Below are 24,823 nucleotides of genomic sequence, written 5' to 3'. Positions count from 1 at the left end.
AAAGCGTACTCTACACCTGGTGCGTGGTACCGGCACTGGTGGCACCGGGCTGAGGGCAAGCACATCAGGATTAGTATGGGGAGAAGAAACAGTGTGTACAGGGCTCTGGAGACGAACAGGTGGCTTAGTGCGTGGTGCCGGAACTGGATACACGCACTACAGGGAGAGTGCGTGGAGGAGGAACAGGGCTCTGGAAACGCACTGGTAGCCTAGTGCGTAGTGTAGGCACTGTAGGTACTAGGCTGGGGCGAGGTGGCGCCGGAAATACCGGACCGTGCAGGCGTACTGGCTCTCTTGAGCATTGAGCCTGCCCAACCTTACCTGGTTGAATGCTCCCGGTCGCCCGACCAGTGCGGGGAGGTGGAATAACCCGCACCGGGCTATGTAGGCGAACCGGGGAAACCATGCGTAAGGCAGGTGCCATGTATGCCGGCCCGAGGAGACGCACTGGAGACCAGACGCGTTGAGCCGGCCTCATGACACCTGGCTCAATGCCCAATCTAGCCCTACCAGTGCGGGGAGGTGGAATAACCCGCACCGGGCTATGCACACGTACAGGAGACACCCTGCGCTCTACTGCGTAACATGGTGTCTGCCCGTACTCCCGCTCTCCACAGTTAGCCTGAGAAGTGGGCGCAGGTCTCCTACCTGCCCTTGGCCCACTACCTCTTAGCCCCCCCAAGAAATTTTTGGGTGTTACTCACGGGCTTTTTGGGCTTCCGTGCAAGACACGTCCCCTCATAACTCCGGTTCCCTTCTCCGGTTGCCTCTGCTCTCCTCAGTGCCTCCAGCTGTTCCCATGGGAGGCAATCCCTACCAGCCAGGATCTCCTCCCATGTGTAGCAACCTTTCCCGTCCAATACATCGTCCCAAGTCCATTCCTCCTTTTTCTGTCCCTTACTCCGTTTACAACGCTGCTTGGTTCTGGAGATTTGGTGGGTGGTTCTGTAACGGCGGTCCTCCTCCTCTTCGACCGAAAAGGAGGAGTATTGAGGGAACCAAGGCGCAGCGTAGTGAAATGACATGATTTATTGAACACGACGGAAAAACAAACTAAACTTGCATAAACAAACAAAACAAATAAACGATGCAGACAGACCTGAACGACGAACTTACATATAACGTGAAGAACGCAATGAACAGGAACAGACTACATAAAACGAACAAACCGCAAACAGTCCCGTATGGTGCAAACATATACACAGACACAGGAGACAACCACCCACAACGAACACTGTGAAAACGCCTACCTAAATATGACTCTTAATTAGAGGAACGCCAAACACCTGCCTCTAATTAAGAGCCATACCAGGCAACCCAATAAACCAACACAGAAACAGAAAACATAGAATGCCCACCCAAACTCACGTCCTGACCAACTAACACATATAACAAACTAACAGAAATAGGTCAGGAACGTGACACCAATAATGACAGTGAAAACAGGTTGTAGATTTTTTTGCAAATGTTTTAAAAAATATAAAGGTGCTCAGGTGCATCCTGTTTCTTTGAATCATCACAACGTCATTGGAGGCCACCTGTGGTAAATTCAATTGATTAGACACGATTTGGAAAGGAACACACCTGTCTATATAAGTTCCCACAGTTGACAGTGCATGTCTGAGCAAATACCAAGCCATGAGGTTAAAGGAATTGTCCGTAGAGCTCCAAGACAGGATTGTGTCAAGGCAAAGATCTGGAGAAGGGTACCAAAACATTTCTGCATCATTGAATGTCCCAAGAACACAGTGGCTTCCACCATTCTTAAATGGAAGAAGTTAAGAACCACCAAGACTTTTCCTAGAGTTGGCCGCCCAGCCAAACTGAGCAATCGGGGGAGAAGGGCCTTGGTCAAGGAGGTGACCAAGTACATGATGGTCACTCTGACAGAGCTCTAGAGTTCCGTTGTGGAGATGGGAGAACCTTCCAGAAGGACAACCATCTCTGCAGAACTCCAGCAATTAGGCCTTTATGGTAGAGTGGCCAGACGGAAGCCACTCCTCAGTAAAAGTCACATGACAGCCCGATTGGAGTTTGCCAAAAGTCACCTAAAGACTCAAACCATGAGAAACAAGATTCTCTGATCTGATGAAACCAAGATTGAACTATTTGGCCTGAATGCCAAGCGTCACGTCTGGAGGAAACCTGGCACTACCCCTACGTTGAAGCATGGTGGTGGCAGCATCATGCTGTGGGGATGAGGCAAAGTTGAATGGAGCAAAGTACAGAGAGATCCTTGATGACAACCTGCTCCAGAGCGCTCAGGACCTCAGACTGGGGCGAAGGTTCACCTTCCAACAGGACAGCGACCTTAAACACACAGCCAAGACAACACAGGAGTGGCTTCGGAACAAGTCTCTGAATGTCTTTGAGTGGCCTAGCCAGAGCCTGGACTTGAAGCCGATCGAACATCTCTGGAGAGACCTGAAAACCTGACAGAGCTTGAGAGGATATGCAGAGAGGAATGGGAGAAACTTCCCAAACACAGGTGTGCCAAACTTGTAGCGTCATACCCAAGAAGACTCAAGGCTGTAATCGCTACCAAAGGTGATTCAACAAAGTTCTGAGTAAAGGGTCTGAATAGTCATGTCAATGTGATATTTCAGATTTTTAGTTTTAGAACATTTGCAAAGATTTCTAAAAACCTGTTTTTGTTTTGTTATTATGGGGTATTGTGTGTAGATTTCTGAGGATTAAAAAAAATAATACTCTTTAGATTGAGGCTGTAATGTAACAAAATGTGGAAAAAGTCAAAAGGTCTGAATACTTTACAAATGCACTGTCTATATACATTTTGTATGATTTCCTCAAACTATGACCTCCCAAGCATTCCCTTACAGCAGAACAGAGCCCAGTGGTGAACTCTAGCTGACTCCCTGAACCTTGGAGAACTGTGTCTTACAACAATTATTAGTTTCCAGGGCTGTGTGTACACAGTATGTCAGCATTGTGTTCTCAGATAGGCTCTGTACGAGGTTGGCCAGGGTTAGATTCTGGATTTGTCCAGGCTGATAGATATAGATTTATCTTAGAGGGAGGAGTGGTGTCTTACTGTACCTTTACAATAAGCCTCCTGGCTGGCCCCATGTAGCCTGGGTTATAGCAGGGCTCTTGCCTGGATGGGAGGGAGGTGGAAGCTGGGAGGCTGACAGTGCACTGGGATTCTATATAGTTGTGGATTAGAGAGAGAATTGTGCTTTAGAGCTGATGGGAAATGATCCAGTGCCTGGCGTAAATAACACCGATCTGTCAGGCCAGATCATGGACAAGACTAACCTCTCTCTTCCGACGAGAAAATACTTTCCAAAACATTCATGCTTGATGGACAAAAATACTATGTTGTGTATGTATATCTGTAGGAGTTTTTTTTAATTGTCAGTGATGCTTAGAAATAAAGAGTTTTAGCAGTAGAACATTGAGAACATAAACCTTTTCTATATGGCAGTCAAGTATGTAGAGCTCCATGATTATCCAAGACAGTTTGTGTGTACAATGTTTTGTTTTCCAAACATCCCAGGGTCTACAGAATAATGTGGCATTGTCTTGATGTCCTAACATTTCCCTGTAGCTTTGGGCAAGCCATTGGTTAATGTGGAGGAATTCATGGTTCATTCATTACATCAAAGTGACAAGCTTGACTAACCGCGTTTGCCATGTCTCGGAGCAGAAGTCAGACTCTGTCTTTTCATGTTAGCCCCTTCCCCATATTACAGTACAATAACATACCTTATATGATGCAATCATCTGGCATACCAGCCAGCCCAGTGTCCCTACAGACAGCATGTAGTGGGCGTGCTTCCTATGTACAAACTCTGTAGACTTTATGGATCCATGCCTTACTACAGTATGAACAACAAGCAGTTTGTGTCTGGCAACCCTTGAGAATATGGCCATCAAATCATCCTGCCATCATATCTGTCTTATATCACCACTCTAAACCCAAATAAACCTGCATGGACATCACAGATGTTAAGCTTTTGAACTAGATCCCTCTACATGTGTGGGCATTTCCCTGAGAATATGTGTGGGCATTTCATGTATTGCTTACAGTTCATGATGAGTAATTCTGTAAATTAAGATACATTTTATCTTGATTTACACATAGATATCAGTCACTTTCCACAATAATGCTGAATCCACTGTCTGTATGTGGGCTGACCCTGGCTGGAAATGGTAGGGAGCTTCTGTCTGTCTCCCAGCATGCAGCATTGTGTCTGTGGTGGGAGACAGGTCCCCTGTGACCTGGTGACTGGACAGAAAGCCAGACAGTACAAACAACGCTGACGGTAGCAGTGCTGTCGGCTTCTGTCAGACCATGACGTGAACACAGGGTGTCAAACACAATCCTTCGAAACTGCTGGCTCTGCTATTTGATACTGTGCCTCAGCAGTTAACTGGTTAATACAGCTCACCGATATGAAAGCAACCCCTTGTGGCAGTCTTTTGCGACAGAGTTTTTTCCTCTGAAAGAAGGAAAGCGAAGTCAAGTGAAGTCCCTCTCTTTCTCTCTCTCTCCTCCCTCCCTCATCCTCTCTTTCCCCTTCTCTCCTCTCTCTCTCTCTGCTGCTGTGCCCACAGGGAAACTGATATGGTTGTTTGGGCACAGAGAGCCCAGATGAACACTCACTGGCCAATTAGAGAACAGCATGGACATATTTACAGAACAGGCCCCTGGGAGCAGAGCGGGCTTCAGTTGGCCTGTTACACTGTAATACAACTGTTCAACTGTAATACTACTGTTAAACGGTAATACACACTGTTAAACGGTAATGCTACTGTTAAACTGTAATACTACTGCTGCACTGTAATACTACTGTTAACCTGTAATACTACTGTTAAACTGTAATACTACTGTTAAACTGTAATACTACTGTTACAATGTAATACACCCTGTTAAACTGTAATACTACTGTTAAACTGTAATACACACTGTTAAACTGTAATACTACTGTTAAACGGTAATACACACTGTTAAACTGTAATACTACTGTTAAACTGTAATACTACTGTTAAACGGTAATACACACTGTTAAACTGTAATACTACTGTTAAACTGTAATACTACTGTTAAACGGTAATACACACTGTTAAACTGTAATACTACTGTTACACTGTAATACTACTGTTAAACGGTAATACACACTGTTAAACGGTAATACTACTGTTAAACTGTAATACTACTGTTAAACGGTAATACACACTGTTAAACGGTAATACACACTGTTAAACGGTAATACACACTGTTACACTAATACTACTGTTAAACGGTAATACACACTGTTAAACTGTAATACTACTGTTAAACTGTAATACTACTGTTAAACGGTACTACACACTGTTAAACGGTAATACTACTGTTAAACTGTAATACTACTGTTAAACGGTAATACACACTGTTAAACGTTAATACTACTGTTAAACGGTAATACTAATGGTAAACTGTAAAACTACTGTTAAACGGTAATACACACTGTTAAACGGTAATACTACTGTTAAACGGTAATACTAATGGTAAACTATAAAACTACTGTTAAACGGTAATACACACTGTTAAACTGTAATACTACTGTTAAACTGTAATACTACTGTTAAACTGTAATACACACTGTTAAACAGTAATACTACTGTTACACGGTAATACACACTGTTAAACTGTAATACTACTGTTAAACTGTAATACACACTGTTAAACTATAATACTACTGTTAAACTGTAATACTACTGTTAAATGGTAATACACACTGTTAAACTGTATTACTACTGTTAAACTGTAATACTACTGTTAAATGGTAATACTAATGGTAAACTGTAAAACTACTGTTAAACGGTAATACACACTGTTAAACGGTAATACTACTGTTAAACTGTAATACTACTGTAAAACTGTAATACTACTGTTAAACGGTAATACACACTGTTAAACGGTAATACTACTGTTAAACGGTAATACACACTGTTAAACTGTAATGCTACTGTTAAACTGTAATACTACTGTTAAACTGTAATACTACTGCTGCACTGTAATACTACTGTTAAACTGTAATACTACTGTTAAACGGTAATACTACTGTTAAACGGTAATACTACTGTTAAACGGTAATACTACTGTTAAACTGTAATACTACTGTTAAATGGTAATACTACTGTTAAACTGTAATACTACTGTTACACTGTAATACTACTGTTAAACTGTAATACTACTGTTAAACTGTAATACTACTGTTAAACTGTAATACACACTGTTAAACTGTAATACTACTGTTAAATGGTAATACACACTGTTAAACTGTATTGCTACTGTTAAACTGTAATACTACTGTTAAACTGTAATACTACTGTTAAACGGTAATACACACTGTTAAACGGTAATACACACTGTTAAACGGTAATACTACTGTTCAACTGTAATACTACTGTTAAATGGTAATACACACTGTTAAACGGTAATACACACTGTTAAACGGTAATACTACTGTTAAACTGTAATACTACTGTTAAATGGTAATACACACTGTTAAACTGTAATACTACTGTTAAACTGTAATACTACTGTTAAACTGTAATACTACTGTTAAACTGTAATACTACTGTTACACTGTAATACTACTGTTACACTGTAATACTACTGTTAAACTGTAATACTACTGTTAAACGGTAATACACACTGTTAAACTGTAATACTACTGTTAAACTGTAATACTACTGTTACACTGTAATACTACTGTTACACTAATACTACTGTTAAACTGTAATTCACACTGTTAAACTGTAATACTACTGTTAAACGATATATCCCCAGGTGACGTCTGCATTAGAAAGAGCTCACTCCCTCCTCCTCTGCCTCCTCTTCCTTCTACTAACCCTCCGTGATTATGCATTGTCACTGTAAGACAATGTCCTAAACCAGAGGCCCACTGGGTTTTTATTTCACGCAGCTGCTGATGTTATTTGGGCTTCCTTCTTGTGGCCTACGCTGTCTGGACCACATTTTGGAGGGGAGCCGCCTTTAAATTGTAGTCTTGCTGTTTTGAACACCCTTTAATGTGCCCACTTGAGACAGGGGGATTTTAATGCGTGAGGGAGCTAATAGTTTTTTAAAAGTTGGATTTTTTCAGTCGTGTTAGAGCTAGATCACCTGATCAGGTGTGTGTCATGGTTCTCAGCTGTGGATGATGTGATTGGAATAGTGTCTTTGCTTACTCAAGTAGTGTGCGGTAGTTCAAGTTCAGTCCCTCGCCTTTCAAGAGCAACTTTTCCTCCGAACCTGGAAAAGGATAGTGGGTAACTGAGCATATTCACCTGTTCTTAATACATCCCTCTTGATTGTTGTGGAAACCAGTGAACCAGTCTCAGACTCTGACCAAACAGTGTTCCTGTTGTGTTGTTAAGACATTAAGCGATGCAGTAATAACCAACGCAAGGTATTTATTGCACAGCTTTATGACTTACAGCTTTGAGGAAGTTATTTTGGCAGGCGGCTCTGTATATATCATCCCACGTTGATTGTTAGGAGGAAATGAAATAGTTTGGCTCGCGCTCCGTCAAGTCATCGGCAGTTTCCTTTGAGCCCGTGTGAGCTAGGTGGTTTGGCAGGACAACAAAGGCCCATCCAGAGCAAACAACAAACAAGGCTTCCACATTCAGCCGTCACCCACATGTACAGTTCCACTGGGGAAAGCCAGAACAGGACAGGGAGATCTACTGCCAGCATGTCAGCTCCCGAGTGGCGCAACGGTCTAAGGCACTGCATCTCAGTACTAGAGGTGTCACTACAGACCCTGGTTCGATCCCAGGCTTTATCACAACCGGCCGTGATCGGAAGTCCCATAGGGCGGTGCACAATTGGCCAGCGTCGTCCGGGTTAGGGGAGGGTTTGGCCGGGGTAGGCCGTAAAATAAGAATTTGTTCTTAACTGAATTGCCTAGTTAAATCAAGGTTAAATCAATAAAAATTAAATGATAATGTGGTGCGTGCTGGTGGCAGGGAAGTCAGGCGCAGGAGAAGGAACTTGGTAAAAACGGAGCTGTTTAATAAACATCAAAACCTCCGAAAACCAAAGTATACAAAATAACAAGTAGAGGGTGCAAAACCCATCGCACACCAGAATTAACAATAAACACCTACATACAACAAACAATCTCCGACAAGGACATGAGGGGAAACAGAGAGTTAAATACAAAACATATAATTGATGGGATTGGAACCAGGTGTGTAGGAAGACAAAACAAAACCAATGGAAAATGAAAAATGGATCAATGATGGCTAGAAGGTTGGTGACGTCGACTGCCGAACACCTCCCGAACAAGGAGAGGGACCGACTTCGGCGGAAGTCGTGACAGTACCTCCCCCCTTGGAGCCGAGCGTCGGCACCGACCTCGGGGGACGACCCGGAGGGCGAGGCGCAGGGCGATCCGGATGGAGACGGTGGAAATCTCGCAGCATAGAAGGATCCAACACGTCCTCCACCGGAAACCCAGCATCTCTCCTCCGGACCATACCCCTCCCAGTCCACGAGGTAATGAAGGCCCCTCGCTCGACATCTCAAATCCAGTATGGAATGAACGGAGTACGCCGGGGCCCCCTCGAGAGGGAGGGAGGAACCTCCCACACCTCAGACTCCTGGAGTGGGCCAGCCACCACTGGCCTGAGGAGAGACACATGGAACGAGGGGTTAATACGGTAATTGGGGGAAGCTGTAACCTATAACATACCTCGTTCACTCTCCTCAGGACTTTAAATGGCCCCACAAACCACGGACCCAGCTTCCGGCAGGGCAGGCGAAGGGGCAGGTTTCGGGTCGAGAGCCAGACCCGATCCCCTGGTGCGAACACCGGGGCCTCACTGCAGTGATGGTCTGCGCCCACTTTCTGGCACAGCACGGCGCGCTGAAGATGGACATGAGCGGGGCCAATGTCTCCTCCACGCGCCGGAACCAGTCGTCCACCGCAGGAGCCTCGGTCTGACTCTGATGCTGGCTGATACCCCTATACACACTGGAAGGGGGTGAGGTTTGTGGAGGAGTGGCTGAGCGAGTTCTAGGCCATCTCTGCCCAGGGCACGAACGCTGCCCACTCCCCCGGCTGGTCCTGGCAATAAGACCTCAGAAACCTACCCACATCCTGGTTTACTCTCTCCACCTGCACGTTACTCTCGGGGTGAAAACCTGAGGTAAGGCTAACCAAGATCCCCAGACGTTCCATAAACGCCTTCCAGACCCTTGAAGTGATCTGGGGACCTCGATCAGACACTATATCCTCAGGCACCCCGTAGTGCCGGAAGACGTGTGTAAACAAGGCCTCCGCAGTCTGTAGGGTTGTAGGTAGACCGGGCAGAGGGAGGACATGGCAGGACTTAGAGAAACGATCCACAACGACCAGGATAGTGGTGTTTTCCTGTGAAGGAGGAAGATCAGTCAGGATATCATTTACATTTACATTTTCATTTAAGTCATTTCGCAGACGCTCTTATCCAGAGCGACTTACAAATTGGTGCATTCACCTTATGACATCCAGTGGAACAGCCACTTTACAATAGTGCATCTAAATCTTTTAAGGGGGGGGGGGGGGCAGAAGGATTGCTTTATCCTATCCTAGGTATTCCTTGAAGAGGTGGGGTTTCAGGTGTCTCCGGAAGGTGGTGATTGACTCCGCTGTCCTGGCGTCGTGAGGGAGTTTGTTCCACCATTGGGGTGCCAGAGCAGCGAACAGTTTTGACTGGGCTGAGCGGGAACTGACAGGTGCGACCATGGCCGTTGTGGAACGGTTAAGGGTTGTAACTTACCTCTGGGCAGGTGTATAGGAGCCTTACACTGGGCGCACACCGAGCAGGAGGTAACATAAACCCTCACGTCCTTAGCTAAAGTGGGCCACCAGTACTTCTCACTAAGACAGCGCACCGTCCGACCGATACCAGGATGACCAGAAGAGGGTGACGTATGTGTCCAATAGATTAGGCGGTCGCAGACAGCAGATGGAACGTACAGACGCCCAGCCGGACATTGAAGGGGAGCGGGCTCTGTACGCATAGCCTGCTCAATGTCCGCGTCCAGCTCCCACACTACTGGTGCCACCAGGCAAGAGGCTGGGAGTATGGGAGTGGGATCCATGGGCCGGTCCTCAATATCATACAGCCGGGACAATGCGTCTGCCTCAGCGTTCTGTGAGCCTGGTCTGTATGAAATGGTAAATACAAAACGGGTGAAAAACATGGCCCACCTTGCCTGGCGAGGGTTCAGTCTTCAGCCCCCTCAAGCCAATGTCTCCACGCCTTCAAGGCCTTGACGACAGCCAACAGCTCCCGGTCCCCCACATCATAGTTTCGCTCTGCCGGGCTGAGCTTCTTCGAGAAGAAGGCACAAGGGCGGTGCTTCAGTGGCGTACCCGAGCGCTGAGAGAGCACGGCTCCTATCCCAGCCTCGGACACGTCCACCTCCACTATGAACGCCAAAGAGGGATCCGGATGGGCCAGCATGGGAGCCGAGGTGTGACTAAAAGCCCTGTCCGCCTCAGCTGACCACTGCAAGCACACCAGGCCCCCCTTCAGCAGTGAGGTAATGGGAGCTGCCACCTGACCAAAACCCCGGATAAACCTCTGGTAGTAGTTGGCAAACCCTAAGAACCGCTGCACCTCCTTTACCGTGGTGGGAGTCGGCCAATTACTCACGGCTGCAATGCGGTCACTCTCCATCTCCACCCCTGACATGGAAATGCAATACCCTAGGAAGGAGATGGATTGTTGGAAGAACAGGCCTTTCTCAGCCTTGACTTACAGGTCTTGCTCCAACAGGCGACCAAGCACTCTGCGCACCAGGGACACATGCTCAGCGTGTGTAGCGGAGTATATCAAAATGTCGTCAATATACACCACTACACCCTGCCCGTGCAAGTCCCTGAAAATCTTGTCTACAAAGGCTTGGAAGACTGAGGGCGCATTCATGAACACGTACGGCATGACGAGGTACTTATAGTGCCCAGAGGTTGTACTGCAAGCCGTCTTCCACTCGTCTCCCTCTCGGATACGCACCAGGTTGTAAGCGCTCCTGAGATCTAGTTTGGTGAAGAAGCCCGCCCTGTGCATTGACTCTATCGCTGTAGCTTTGAGCGGTAGCGGGTAACTATACCTCACCGTGATCTGGTTCAGACCCCGATAGTGAATACACGGGCGCAGACCCCCATCCTTCTTCTTCACAAAAAAGAAACTCGAGGAGGCGGGGGAAGTGGAGAACCGAATGTACCCCTGATGCAGGGATTCTGAGACATATGTTTCCATAGCCTCCGTCTCCGCCTGTGAGCGGGGATACACGTGACTCCTGGGAAGTATACAAAATAACAAGTAGAGGGTGCAAAACCCGTCGCACACCAGAATTAACAATAAACACCTACATACAACAAACAATCTCCGACAAGGATATGAGGGGAAACAGAGAGTTAAATACACAACATGTAACTGATGGGATTGGAACCAGGTGTGTAGGAAGACAAGACAAAACCAATGGAAAATGAAAAATGGATCAATGATGGCTAGAAGGTTGGTGACGTCGACCGCCGAACACCGCCCGAACAAGGAGAGGGACCGACTTCGGCGGAAGTCGTGACAAAAATGTCCCATCTAGCTAGTGGGCCATACACTCAATGTTTTGGGTGGCTGGCCCAGTACCTGTGGCTACAACAGAGGTGCCCCAGTATATGTGGCTTCAACATATTATGTGTTATCTCCTCTAATTCTTTTAGAGTAACAGATTGAACACCCTACTCCCATTCAAAAGTCTTTGGACAAAACTATATTTCCATAATTTGTCTATTGAATGTGATGATGTGTTGATTTATAATCAATTTCTTATTTTTGCCCCCAGAAAATGGTGTTAAAGCCCCTTTAAAGACTATTACTTGGCTTTACTGATAATGAAACATGATCTCTGTTTCCATTTTGAATGCAGACCAAGCTCATTTAAAGTGATTGCCAGTTCTCTTTAATAGCCATCTGGTTGGGATGTTTTGGAAGAGATTCACACACTTCTTTTCCCTCAAATGTTTCCCCTCGGCAGGCTTTGGTTAACTAACTTATGAAAGTGTTGGAAACGTGATACCCACTCTCACATGTCATTAATTAATGTGCTACATTTGCTGTTTGGGCACGCTAGTTATTGTTTTATACCTTAGCCCAATGATGAGGCTCTGACAATAAAAAACAAATGCCAATTTCACACAGTACACCATAGGACACAGTCTACTCTTTCTCACACTTTCTCTCCTCCACCCACCCCAGGCCAAAGCTTTTTTAATCCATTCCTGCTGAGAAATGTTCAATATTGAACGTTTCCTGCTTTCTCTCTCCCCCAGCGTGTGAAAAGGATGTGCAGAAGGTGTGTACTAACTCCTCCGAGGAGAACCTCCAGCCCTTCAAGGAGAAAATGGAGGCCTTCGTCTCGACCGGTGAGTAAAACAAACCAGAACCGAAGAGAGGAGGAGACAAGGGCCTATGTGTTGACAACCAGGGGTGCTATGTGTTGTTTTAGTAGATGTTGCTCCAGCAGACTCAGGGGGTTGAAATCATTGCGTGTCACCTAATACAGGCAGCCAGGCCGGGCAGCGAAGGCGGTTTGATCCCCAGTGAGAGAGATAATAAAGCCAGGGGCCAGAGAGGCTACATTGGTTCTGGCCTGATTGGGTGTTTAGAGGTGTTTACTCTCCCCTTGGCCTCCACAGGCCACTTCTTCTCTACCGATTGTAATGACAGCTCTTGGAAATTAGGATCCTTGAATGTTTGATATCACTCACTGCACCTGAGGCAAGCAGAGGCCTGTGTCAGAGCCCATCCACTGGACTGAGTGATGAGACGACCTTCCCCCTCCTCCCTCCAAATCATGCTCTGTGACACACTCCCAAATTCTACCAGTAGATAGTGATGATATATTCACCCCCTCTGTCATGTCTCTAAGCCAGCCTGTCACTTCTCTGAATGGAGAATGAACCCACTGTTCTCCAGAGATAAAACATTCTCCACATAGACTATTTATTGCTGAGGAGAATGTCAAGTAAAGAAACCAAACTCAGAGAGAAACTAGAGAGGTCCTGTTTTCCTTCCTCCAAAACACTGAGAGGAACCATTAAAGCCCAAAGCTGTAATTTAGCTCTTCTATATATATTTTGTGCCCTGTCAGGCGGTTAGTTGGGTGATGGTGGAGCCCAGGCCCAGCGTCAGTTAGAGGGGGCTGTCTTTCTGACAGCACAGGGACAGGAGTCTAAAGCCTAACCCTGCAGAGAGGATCACATTGCCCTTAACATGCTGCCTGTACTCATGACTGCTATAAAGCTGGCAGGACATCCCTGGCTGAGGCCTCGTAAAGGCTGGCTGTACTCAGTGGGACATTTTGGGGACCACCGTGGCAGCCAGGGACATACTACACCGAGACAGAGACACTCTGATCCCCTCCACCTCTCCCCCTCCACTAGGCATCTTCACCCCAGAGCCTTCCCTCCCCACAGCCCCCTCCAGTGCCCTGCAAAGCCAGTCAGTCAGCTAGTAAAGCTGCTTCCATAGAAAGCATAAAGCTTATCTACTTCAATCATGCAGAAATGGGCTCCTGTAAGGTTTCTGTGGTATGCAGCATGAGGAAGCGCAGATGTCACATTGTTCCAAAAGAGAAAGTGACATCCATCTCAGAGTGTTACTCCGTTGGCCAACAGGTTCAACTGTGATTACTATTGATCATGGGAATGTGAAAGGGAGAGGAAATGAGTTTACAGAGACGCGCTGTAATCCCTGATTTACTGGAAATGACTGTGTAAATAGTCCCAGGAGTTATTGTTCACATAGCAGCAACACGTCCGTTCCTAACATGCATTACAACGTGGCATGCAGACAGAGGGAGAGGTGCCTTGTCAGGCTTATACAGAGCAGGTACCAGGCTCGTGACACTAAAGCAACATAATGCATACAGAACCTCTTCCTCATTTGAATGAGTGCCAACTAGGACTCTGCATTTTGTCCCAAACAGTATGTAGTGGTGCTTCTGGCAATGTTCTCACAATATTGGATACAGTTCATTGGCTTTAAACGATCAAGCTATCATCACTCTCGCTGTGGGTAAACATCAACCAAACAGACTGCAACTCAAGCATCTTGGCAAGCCAACAACCACCTGCATGCAATTTCGCCACCTTCACCAATTTTACACAGGCGAGGCGAGGGCCTTCCCACATTTCTACATGCCACAAAGAGCAGGCTATTAACAAAAACACTGCCTCAGGTCTATGGCCCTCTATAGGTCTGGTAGGGCATCTGAGTTGGCTTAAAGGGAAGCCTCCTCTCCCACCCTTGCCAACATCTTCAACAACCTCTTATCTCTCCAAAGTATTAGTGACAAACAAAAGTGTCACAAGGGGATCTACGTTTTACTCCATTGAAGGGCAAATTACACACATTACTTGCGGCAGACAGAGAATATTGGGAAACAATAGGGTCTTTCTATAAAATATGTAAATGAGTTGTCTCAGAGAGAGATTGCATCCACATGTCGGGAGGTAGAGAGTGAGAACTGGAGGCAGGGAAGTGTTTTCAGCATAGAGATGTTTCGAGTACCGTATTCATTGCGAACAAAGTCTGCCTTGGTATCCTTTTCTCCTAGTTACATATTGCAAACAGAAATGTATTATAGACTGTTTTTATTCCCTTTAACATTCCAGTGTGTCAAACATGTAGTCTTGGTCAATATCACAGAATATTTGAAAGGTCTCTAAACCATTGTCGTTGCCACTGGCTACAAAATGGTATTGGTTTACAAAAAAACATCTTGAACATAAACTTTCCAGTGGGAAACTTATAATCCGTTCTTAATAAACAGAGCTCCTCCAGCAATTGCACATACTTGTGAAGCAGCAAGGTTTAGTGCCAGAGATGTCCATTCCATTATTCATCTCCTGGCGATGGTTCCATGACTTCAATACACAGAACAAAGCAACAGTTATCACACAAAAGGGTTGGGAATGTAACGCTCGTCTTTAGGTGGAAGAGAGGAGGACCAATCCAACAAAACAGAACACTGACAAAATACAAAATAACAAAACGACGTGAACAGACCTGAACTTGAGAACATAAAACATGAACGCACGAACAGGTAGGAACAAACGAACGAACGAACGAAACTAAACGAAACTAAACGAAACCGTGTGGTGAAACAGACACAGCAACAATCACCCACAAACAAACAGTGAGAACAGCCTACCTTAATATGGTTCTCAATCAGAGGAAACGTAAAACACCTGCCCCTGATTGAAAACCATATCAGGCTAATACAATGAACCCAACATAGAAACACATAACATAGAATGCCCACCCAGCTCACGTCCTGACTAACTAAACAAGGCTAAACAAAGGAAATAAGGTCAGGAACGTGACAGGGAAGTTCTCTCAAAATATTTCATTGACCATGGAAACAATATTAGTGTTGTCCAGGCGTGCATGCGTGCTGGTGTGCTTGTGGTACCAATGTCGTCATTGGTATTGATGGACAGCTATAACCATAACCAAGCATGTGTAGGAAGGGAGCCAGTATGAATTATCTCACACATACTGTATACTTTTTTAATGGAGGGACAGTCTGTTTGTCATAGTGCACTCCATGCTTGCTCCTGTGCGAGGCAGGGGAGCAGAGCAGCTCATGTGACCGTGTCTGTGGAGCGCTGACCCAGAACTGCTTGGGAGGCTGTGTGGAGGCTGTTTGGAGGCTGTGGGGGCCGGCAGGCTGCTCCCTCTCAGCAGGGCCCACAGCTGAACCCCAACGCCCTAGGCCCTGCTTCGCAAACCTGCTTGTGATCTCACAACACTCCTACAACACTCCTACAACGCTCCTACAGCTCCAAGTCATTGAGCCTTTGTCTTGTAAGGCATTACTCTGCCATTACCCGTGACCACCTCTGCTTCCTTTCTGTACATATAGTACTGCTCCCCCTCTCATTATATGTTTTTTTGTAGAATGCTGAAATGTTGAGTCCCTAACTTTCAGCAGCACTCAGTTAGCCTATTTATGCAATGCTTCAGCAGTTTGGGAGCAAGTATTTTCCCTTTCCTTCAGAACTGTTTATTAGCGTTGAAAGAATGTTTTGTTAGTTTCTACAAAAACAATGAACCAAACCCACCTTTCTGTTTTCACTTTAATAGAAACTCTTTGAATCCTTCAGGGACATTTTGAGTAGTGAATACACACCGTGACTAATTTAAAACAAATTTTCCCACTTGAATCTTTAGTTCTGTCATGTTTTATTTGTCTAGTGTTCTTTGGGCTTTTATGTGTTGTTCAATAAGCTCTCTTTGTTGTCAATGAATCAGAACCCAGTTACTAATATTCAACTTTTCCAAATAACTATATGTTGAGTGGAAAGTGTCTGTTTAACATGGCATGCCATATAGTCCTTTAACGGCTGACTTCTCCTCATGGGTTGGACTCACTCTGTGAGGTGTTTTCCTTTATGTTTACTGCTGAGAGGTGTCTGGCCCAGGGAGATGTTCCTCCCTCTGGTCCCAATGCCCCAGGGCTGTGACAAGGACACTGCCCTGCAAAGGGTGCAGTCAGTCCCTAATTTAAGATGTCTGTCACTAAAGATCCCATTGCACACTGGTGTCCACCAGGCTAAGCTCACAACCCTTCCCCACCAGGCTGTTATGGTCATAATCATCTGGGTTGGTCATATATGCACAATCCTGAGCTCTTCACTGTGTTGGCAAACAATGATAATTATGTTGTCTTGGGCAGAGGTTTTGAAAACAAGTGTGCTTGTTTGTGCTATGGTAGTAGGAGGCCGTAAGCTCCCTCTTGATAGGACAACAATATGAAAACCAGCACAGCTTAACAAAGTTCAAAGATTAGGGCTGGCAAGGTATATTTAGCGTTTCCGAGAACAAGAGATTTATCGACACACACACAAAAACTTTCACACGTACACGTTACAGCTCCTTTTGATGTTTGATTGAGTATGTATGGAAATGGCATACACACATCAAAACATTTTTATAGTACGGAGCTGTAGTCACTGATGCAGTAAAGATTGTGTGTTTTTTCCCAGAGAGGTTCCAGGTCCTTAACACAGCTTATATATGTAGTTTCCTAGCACTTTGTTATCTGACTGCTTGGTAAACCAGTGGTTTGGAAAAGTGTGTCAGAGTTTTAAAGGCCTAATTTATTGTCCTTCTCAGCATGAGCGTCTCATAACTTTCTAGTTAGCCACTACTGGTTTCATGTTTACACAGGGAGCGGAGGAAGAGAAACTTCACACATCCTCTTTCTCTCTCTCTCTCTCTCTCTCTCTCTCTCTCTCTCTGTGGGTCGCTCTCTCTCAGAGCGCTGGCCGGCCTGGTGCCACCTCTACACAGAGCCGCACCAGAGAGGACCTCAGGCGCCAGCCTGAACCCCCCGCTGGGCCTAACGCCATTGGTCATGGCTCTCCCCCCTCCTCCCCAATCCCAGCCATGGCCACCCCTTCCCTTCATTAGGTTTACTTCAGACAATCAGCCTGCTTATGTAAAAAAAGCTAAGCAAAAGGGGTGGTAGCAGCTTAAGCTCACCCTCTCCCAAAAGACCCCCAAACCCGCCTTTGAACAATTTTTGGGAGACTTCCCCCTCTTAAATCTTCAAGTGGGAAAGGTCCCCCATCATTGTAAAAAGGATGAATCTGGAAAATGCAATAAATCTGAGATCACAGGCACTCTCTGGCCCTAGATAAATTCTTGCACCTCGCCCTGGCCCGCCGCACACATCTGCCTTGCATTTAGACACTTTTACATGGCAGGAGTCCACAGGAGCCTCCAGTTCCCAAGCCTCATACACTCACTCTTCAGCCCTGCGCTGTGCTGTGCTGCCTGTGCCCCTGCTACGCACCTCTGCCCTTCTCCCCTCCTCAACACACAGTCCACACTTAGACCTCTCCTTACACCCCCACCCCAGACACCACCACCTCACACTCCTCATCAACACACTCACACACAAACATCTCACCTCTTACAATTCACCACGGTGAAATCCATGGACACCTTTACCACATGCTCCACCACCTTAGACATGTCATGCTAATGACCCTCCACCCTCCACCCTGACACTCCTCCTGGGAGAGGATAGGTCTGTACCCACAGGGCCCCCATCTGTACCAGCGGGACTGCATGGAGTGTCATTGGTGTACCTCAGTTTACCTCCATTTGGAAATATCTATTCCCACTACTGTATGTACTGTGACCTCCAAGCCTCCCATACTGGCTCACACATAGGTCTGTTTACTCCATGTGTATTCATCTAATCCATGCTGTTGTTTTCTTTTCCAGTTCAAAAGGACCACAGTGCTGAGGACGACCGGCTCACAGCTGCACAGAAAAGGTGTGAATGGTCTCTGTCCGTTCTAATATAACACAACACAATTAACCTAGAGGTCATAGACCAAACAACGTGTCATATCTATGACAGAGGAGCTCTGTATTTCCTGACCTGGCTGTTTGCATACCTCTGTAATACCTTCTGACATACAGAAGGGAACTCAGCCAAGTATAATGGATGGTGGATGTCATGTAGCCATTCAGGGTCTTCTGTCATTTAGTACATTTGAGTCATTTATCAGATGCTCTTATCTACAGCAACTTACAGTAGTGAACGCATACATTTTCATACTTTTGTTTTGGTCTCCTGTGGGAATCTCCAGGTCATAACCTGGCACAATGTAGACTAGCCCCGTGATAGGGAAGGGCTGTCTGGAGGGCTGCCTATGGAGACAGACACAGACACTACACTTACATGTTCACACACACTCACCAAACTCACATACACTGTGCCAACGCCAATAACCCGCCATGCTTACATACACACACTGTGCTCACTCCACTCTAGTTGTTATCAGGCCTTATCTTCCGTGTTTGGTACTGCAAACTCAAGAGTCACTGTAAGAAGGCCCACCTTATTTATGGAGAAATGCTCAACTGGCAGACGTTTAACTAGTGTCAGAGAAAAAACATATCTGGAAAATGTCATATTGGAAAAACACACTAGAAAGAACAAACAAAGCAAATAGATTATTTTTCCTTGTTTAGATAGAGACCAGAATTGTTTGCTTTAAATCGTAACTCTCCAGATTCCAAAATAAATCATGAAAAACACATGAAGGAGAAACCAAAGGACGCTTGACGCTGGAAAATGGAAACTATAAACTGTAAGATGTTGATTGCTTTGGACAATACTACAACTCAGCCAATGTTTCCAAACATCCCTGTTACATGTTTCCATTTCAAGCCAAGAGAAGCACTCAGATTGGCAAAGCATGGGTCTCTCCATCTCTCTCTCTGTGTCTTTCACTCCATCTCTCTCTCACTCCCTCTGCCTTCTTTCTCTGTCTCTCGCTTTCCTCTCTTCCTCTCTCTCTCTCTCCTTCTCCCGGTGGTATTATGATATCTCTCTATGTGACTGTGTGACTGACACCAGTGTAATGAAGGTCTTGAACTTGGGGATATTGATCAAAAGGGTCCCACGGCTGACGGCCCCTAGCCTTTAATGAAGTTTGCCTTTAATTTCATCCAAACAGTCCGGGGCTGCCTGCCGCTGGGGGGGGCCCTCTCAGGTTCCCAGGGACGCACCTCATAAAAATGACACGCTGGTGATGAATATGGGCGGTGGGCCGTGGTGTGGTGTGTGTGTGTGCTGTAGTGTGTGTGTACCGTTTGTTCTGTGGGGCGTGGGTGGGCCCCGACCCTCACATCTGTCCTGGATGAGGCATCTACCCCACCGTCACAGCCACACATTAGGGCCCCGTGTTAATAAGGCTCATAGACATCACATCATCACTGCCAGCTACTGAAACACAGGGTCAACCCCTTAAGGAACGGGGGTGAATTTGTCTGTTATGGCCTGAAGCCAACCACCATCATAGGAAGGACCGGTTGCTATGACATTTGGGTTGTAGAGAAATTACATTAATTTTGTCAATAGGTTGGCAAAATTACTTTATGGAAAGCTGACATGATACACAGTTTATGACAGTTTCAGAGATTTAATGTGAGTTTCGTGCTCAATATCCTGGGTACCCTATGCAGTGAGCAATGAGGTCCTTTCCTGAACATGCAATCCTAATTAGTTTCTTTTATGTTTCAGTTTCCCTGAGGTTTCCTGATACGTCCACAGTTAATGGACTTAATGGACCATTAAGTTTCCCCTCCCTCATCATGCTCAATTTCATATGAAACGACTGCAGCGTGTGTGCTGCTTACATACGTATGTGGTTAAAGGGTTGTTAGCTGGAGGGATATTTGAACTGTCACAACTTCTATTATACATTATCCATTGTCTATTGAAGATGTCTCGTCGCCGTTAAAGAAACATATTTTGTAACAGCTGACCACAGAAGTGTTTCCCTTTCTAATCTGTTGTTGTATGGAATGTTATCTTAGCAGTCCAAATAGCCATGTGATATTCCCTGTTGCCCAGGCTTTTATCCGTCAGTGAGGAATGCTGAACATAGGTACAGTAATAAACGGTCTCACGGCAGGTGCGTCATAGCCCTCCAGAAGTGCGTGGTATGTGCTTGTAGGACTCAGAGTGTGTGTGTGTGTGTGTGTGTGTGTGTGTGTGTGTGTGTGTGTGTGTGTGTGTGTGTGTGTGTGTGTGTGTGTGTGTGTGTGTGTGTGTGTGTGTGTGTGTGTGTGTGTGTGTGTGTGTGTGTGTGTGTGTGTGTGTGAGCGAGTGGTGCATCTTTGTGTGTGTGTGTTGTGTCTTTGTGTGAGTGTGTGTGTGGTGTCTTTGTGTGTGTGTGTGTGCGTGTGTGTGTGTGACAGAGAGAGTAAGGAAAAGAGCTAAGCTTACCACACTACAGACTGTGCGTGATTTGTCTGAGCTCTGACACCTGACCCAGGGTCAGGGAAGGAACCAATACAAAAGGGGCCTAGTTAATCACGCTGGGCCGTGCTGGTCAGGTCTACAAAGGCCTACAGAATGGATGTCAATTTGGTATGTTCTGTTCCTCCTGGGTTCCGCTGGCCTGGCCTAGTCTGGTTGGGGAACGAGTCAAGACGAGGATGATCTACTGCACCATCTTCCCCGGCGCTGGAGCGTCGGAGGAGCACATGACGGATATCTGGGGAATGGGAAGCGGCTAGTCTGTGGGAGCAGCCGTCTGCCGCCCACATTCCCCATCCCCCAACACTCCCCTCCCAACATGTCTTACATTAGCGTCGCAACAGCCACCTACCATCTGGAAGTCAAAACCTCTGTGTCAATCTGGGAGCATCTCCTGAATCATTGTGCCTCTATATCAAGCGCTTGACAGGCTGGGCAAAACATTTTTTTTTCAATGTTTGGGTTTGAGAAAGCCCCAGAGGAGTAGGCTGCTTTTTAAACCCTGTGAGCACTGCTGTGAGCCTTGCGGAGAGTTTAGATTTGGTTACAATTGAATTAGTCTGAGGAGCTGCCATACAAGGGCCATAGATTCTCTTCTCGTTAAGGCTGAGAATCTTGAATGAGAATCTTGAATATCTTCATGTCTTGGTCATCTGATGTGTCCACAAGCTGTAGTCTCTACTATTACTGGATTTGATGTCTCAGATAGCAAGTTGGATGAACGTTATCAATGTGTGTGTACAATACAATACAACTTTATTAATCCCCAAGGGGCAATTCATTCACGTGTGTGTGTGTGTGTGTGTGTGTGTGTGTGTGTGTGTGTGTGTGTGTGTGTGTGTGTGTGTGTGTGTGTGTGTGTGTGTGTGTGTGTGTGTGTGTGTGTGTGTGTGTGTGTGTGTGTGTGTGCGTGCGTGCGTGCGTGCGTGCGTGCGTGCGTGCGTGCGTGCGTGCGTGCGTGCGTGCGTGCGTGCGTGCGTGCGTGCGTGCGTGCGTGCGTGCGTGCGTGCGTGCGTGCGTGCGTGCGTGTGTGCGTGAGGGGGGGGGGGGGAATCGGTGACCCAGCGCTTGCCTGGGTCCCCTGGCACTGTTCCCCTCCAGGTTGTAGTAGAGGTCAACGTGATAATGGAGCCTCTGCTACCGGCTGTCCCCTGTGACCCAGTGAGATGTTCTCTCACTGCCCGTCTCTCTCTTCGCTCTCTCTTCTTCCCTCTGTTTCTCCCACACAGCTTCCTGGACATGGTGAGCTACTTTGGGCTCAAGCCAAAGTCTGGGGAGAAGGAGGTGGCCCCCAGTTACGTCTTCATGCTCTGGTACGAGTTCTGCAGCGACTTTAAGAACACTTGGAAGCGGGAGAGTAAGAACATCTCGAAGGAGAGGTGAGTGGAAGAAACCATGTCTGCATCACCATTCGTCAGCACTCATATTAAATCAAACAGCTAATGACGAAAGGGAAAGTTCTAGAGCTCTTTGCCAACTATCTTTTTCTAGAAACCTGAGTGTTCTTTTTTTGATTACATTAAAGGGGGATATGTTATGACTGGGCCAAAGTTCAGTCTTCACACATTAAATCTGTTGACCAGAATCCTTTAGTCGCTCTTGTCTTACCCATCCTTAACACATAACTGATCGTTGGTGTCCCTCACGTTTCTATGTGATACTAAACACCCTGAATGGAGAATTATGAATTCTGTAAACAGTGTGGAGAGTAGCGGTTTTTACCAGTTATTAAAGCACAGGGGCGTCAAAGAGAAGGTAGGCAAGCCGGGCCCAGGGCCTGGTACAATGTCAAAGACTGGGACTGGATTTACGATGTTTCATCTGACCCGATGCGTGGTGTCGGGGGGAGTCCCACTGCGGGACAGCAGTTCTCCTGGAGGCCTTCTGGCTTTACTAGCAGGGGACAGGGGCCTGTTAAAGACTGTGTGTTCTGAGAGGACTGTAAAACATTGTCATGGTTTGACCAGTCCACAGGGCTGCAGGTTTATTGCACATGGAGAGATGCAGCACTGGCCTAACCTGTGCCAAGTATCTGGTCAGGGCTGCTGGAAGGGACAGTGAGGGGCCAGATGTGCGTTAGGCTTTTTTGGCATCACGGCACTAAGCTCTTAGGGGCCGATTCCAACTTAGGTATTTGGTATTCAGACTTACCTTATTCAGTCACCTAACACACTCTGCAGGTGTGGCTACCTTGCACGCTCTGATTAAATTTCATTCAACCTCTGGAAACCAACAGATTTTCTCGTGGAGTTTTCATTCAATAGGGTTTTTAGTACATTTATCTTAAGCCATCCCTTTAAATACTGTGTACCTTTTAGTTAGAATGTTGTCGACAGACTCACTAGAATATATCGAGAGAACTGGTTCAAAATATTAGGGATCAATAATAGAACGACATTTAAATATCTGCACATTCGTCTCCGTTTCAGCACCAATTGGTAGATTTGAAAATGCTCTGATCTTGTGGATTATTTAGGTTTAGGAAAGTATTTATGAATCACAAAAAAATGGTTTGGAGAACCTTTACATATTGTAACTACCCTGGGTTTATAAGCGCGGAGGTCGGCTGTGTCGCACGAGCATTCTTTTGCGGCACAGTCGATAGCGCGCCGGACCTCGGGCTTGGGGGTCGAGGATTCGAGACCTGCTCCCTGCTGTTTCATTACACTGGTGTCAGAAGTGATCGGACCTTGCATCCACGACAGTGCATGTGCTTGGCCGGTGAGCGCGTTCCTGTAAGACGTAGAGTCGCAAGCTAGCGTGTGGACGCGCTCTTTGAGAGGAGGGAGTAGTGTAACGACCCTGGGTTTATAAGCGAGGAAATCTACTCTGCCGCACGAGCATGCTTTTGCGGCACAGTCGATAGCGCGCCGGACCTCGGGCTAGAAGGTCGAGGGTTCGAGACCTGCTCTCTGCTGTTTCTGCTGGTCCCTGCTGCTCCCTGCTGGTTTTAATAAAATAAACGGAACATAATACTAAACAAGAAACACGAACAATGCACAGACATGAAACTGAAACAGAAACAATGACACATTGGAAAGGAACCAAAGGGAGTGACATATAAAGGGCAGGTAATCAAGGAGGTGATGGAGTCCAGGTGTCATTATGCGCTGATGCGTGTAACGATGGTGACAGGAGTGTGCCATAATGAGCAGCCTGGTGACCTAGAGGCCAGAGAGGGAGCACACGTGACAGTACCCCCTCCCCGCGGCACCGTCCGCAGGACGCCGACCAAAATGACGATCCCGGGGATCAGGAGTGGACGGGTCACATCTGCTAAGGCGCGGGAACCTGCCTATCCGGCTGAGACGCGGGAGCATGTCGACCTAGAGCGCCGGAGAGAGAGTATACGTGGTAATACTCCCTCCCCGGCGCGCTAGTCCAGCCGCAGGACGCCAACCAAAGGGACGATCCCGGGGATCAGGAGCGGACCGGTCACCTCCGCTGAGGAGCAGAAACCTGACGAACCGGCTGGGGTGTGAGAGCCCGATGAGCCGGCTGAGACCTCCCCGGTTGCCTCAGTCGAGGCACGGGAACCTGTTCACCTAACTGAGGCATGGGAGCCTATCGAACCTGCTGAGGCATGGCAGCCTGTCGAGTCAGCTTTTTTAAAATATATATATTTCACCTTTATTTAACCAGGTAGGCCAGTTGAGAACAAGTTCTCATTTACAACTGCGACCTGGCCAAGATAAAGCAAAGCAGTGCGACACAAACAACACAGAGTTACACATGGAATAAACAAACGTACAGTCAATAACACAATAGAAAAAATCTATATACAGTGTGTGCAAATGAGGTCAGATTAGGGAGGTAAGGCAATAAGTAGGCCGTAGTGGGGAAGTAATTACAATTTAGAAATTAAACACTGGAGTGATAGATATGCAGAAGATGAATGTGCAAGTAGAGATACTGGGGTACAAAGGAGCAACAACAAAAAAACAATATGGGGATGAGGTAGTT

At 46.5% G+C, this 24,823-nt stretch overlaps 1 protein-coding gene across 2 annotated transcripts in view; it reads left to right on the top strand.

The window, feature by feature from the left end:
* The window catches only part of LOC129812848 (formin-like), a 122,233-nt gene that overhangs the window by 72,844 nt on the left and 24,566 nt on the right, over nt 1-24,823 (top strand). For both annotated transcript variants that reach the window (XM_055864776.1, XM_055864777.1), the window contains exons 15-17: nt 12,339-12,431; nt 18,310-18,361; nt 22,090-22,239. In XM_055864776.1, coding sequence (XP_055720751.1) covers nt 12,339-12,431; nt 18,310-18,361; nt 22,090-22,239 — 295 coding nt within the window. The remainder of the gene's footprint in view (nt 1-12,338; nt 12,432-18,309; nt 18,362-22,089; nt 22,240-24,823) is intronic.

The sequence above is a fragment of the Salvelinus fontinalis genome, chromosome 16, assembly GCF_029448725.1.
Source record: "Salvelinus fontinalis isolate EN_2023a chromosome 16, ASM2944872v1, whole genome shotgun sequence".
NCBI classification, from domain to species: domain Eukaryota; kingdom Metazoa; phylum Chordata; class Actinopteri; order Salmoniformes; family Salmonidae; genus Salvelinus; species Salvelinus fontinalis.
The sequence above is the reverse complement of the archived record's forward strand: the minus strand, read 5'-3'. Positions and strand labels throughout refer to the sequence as shown.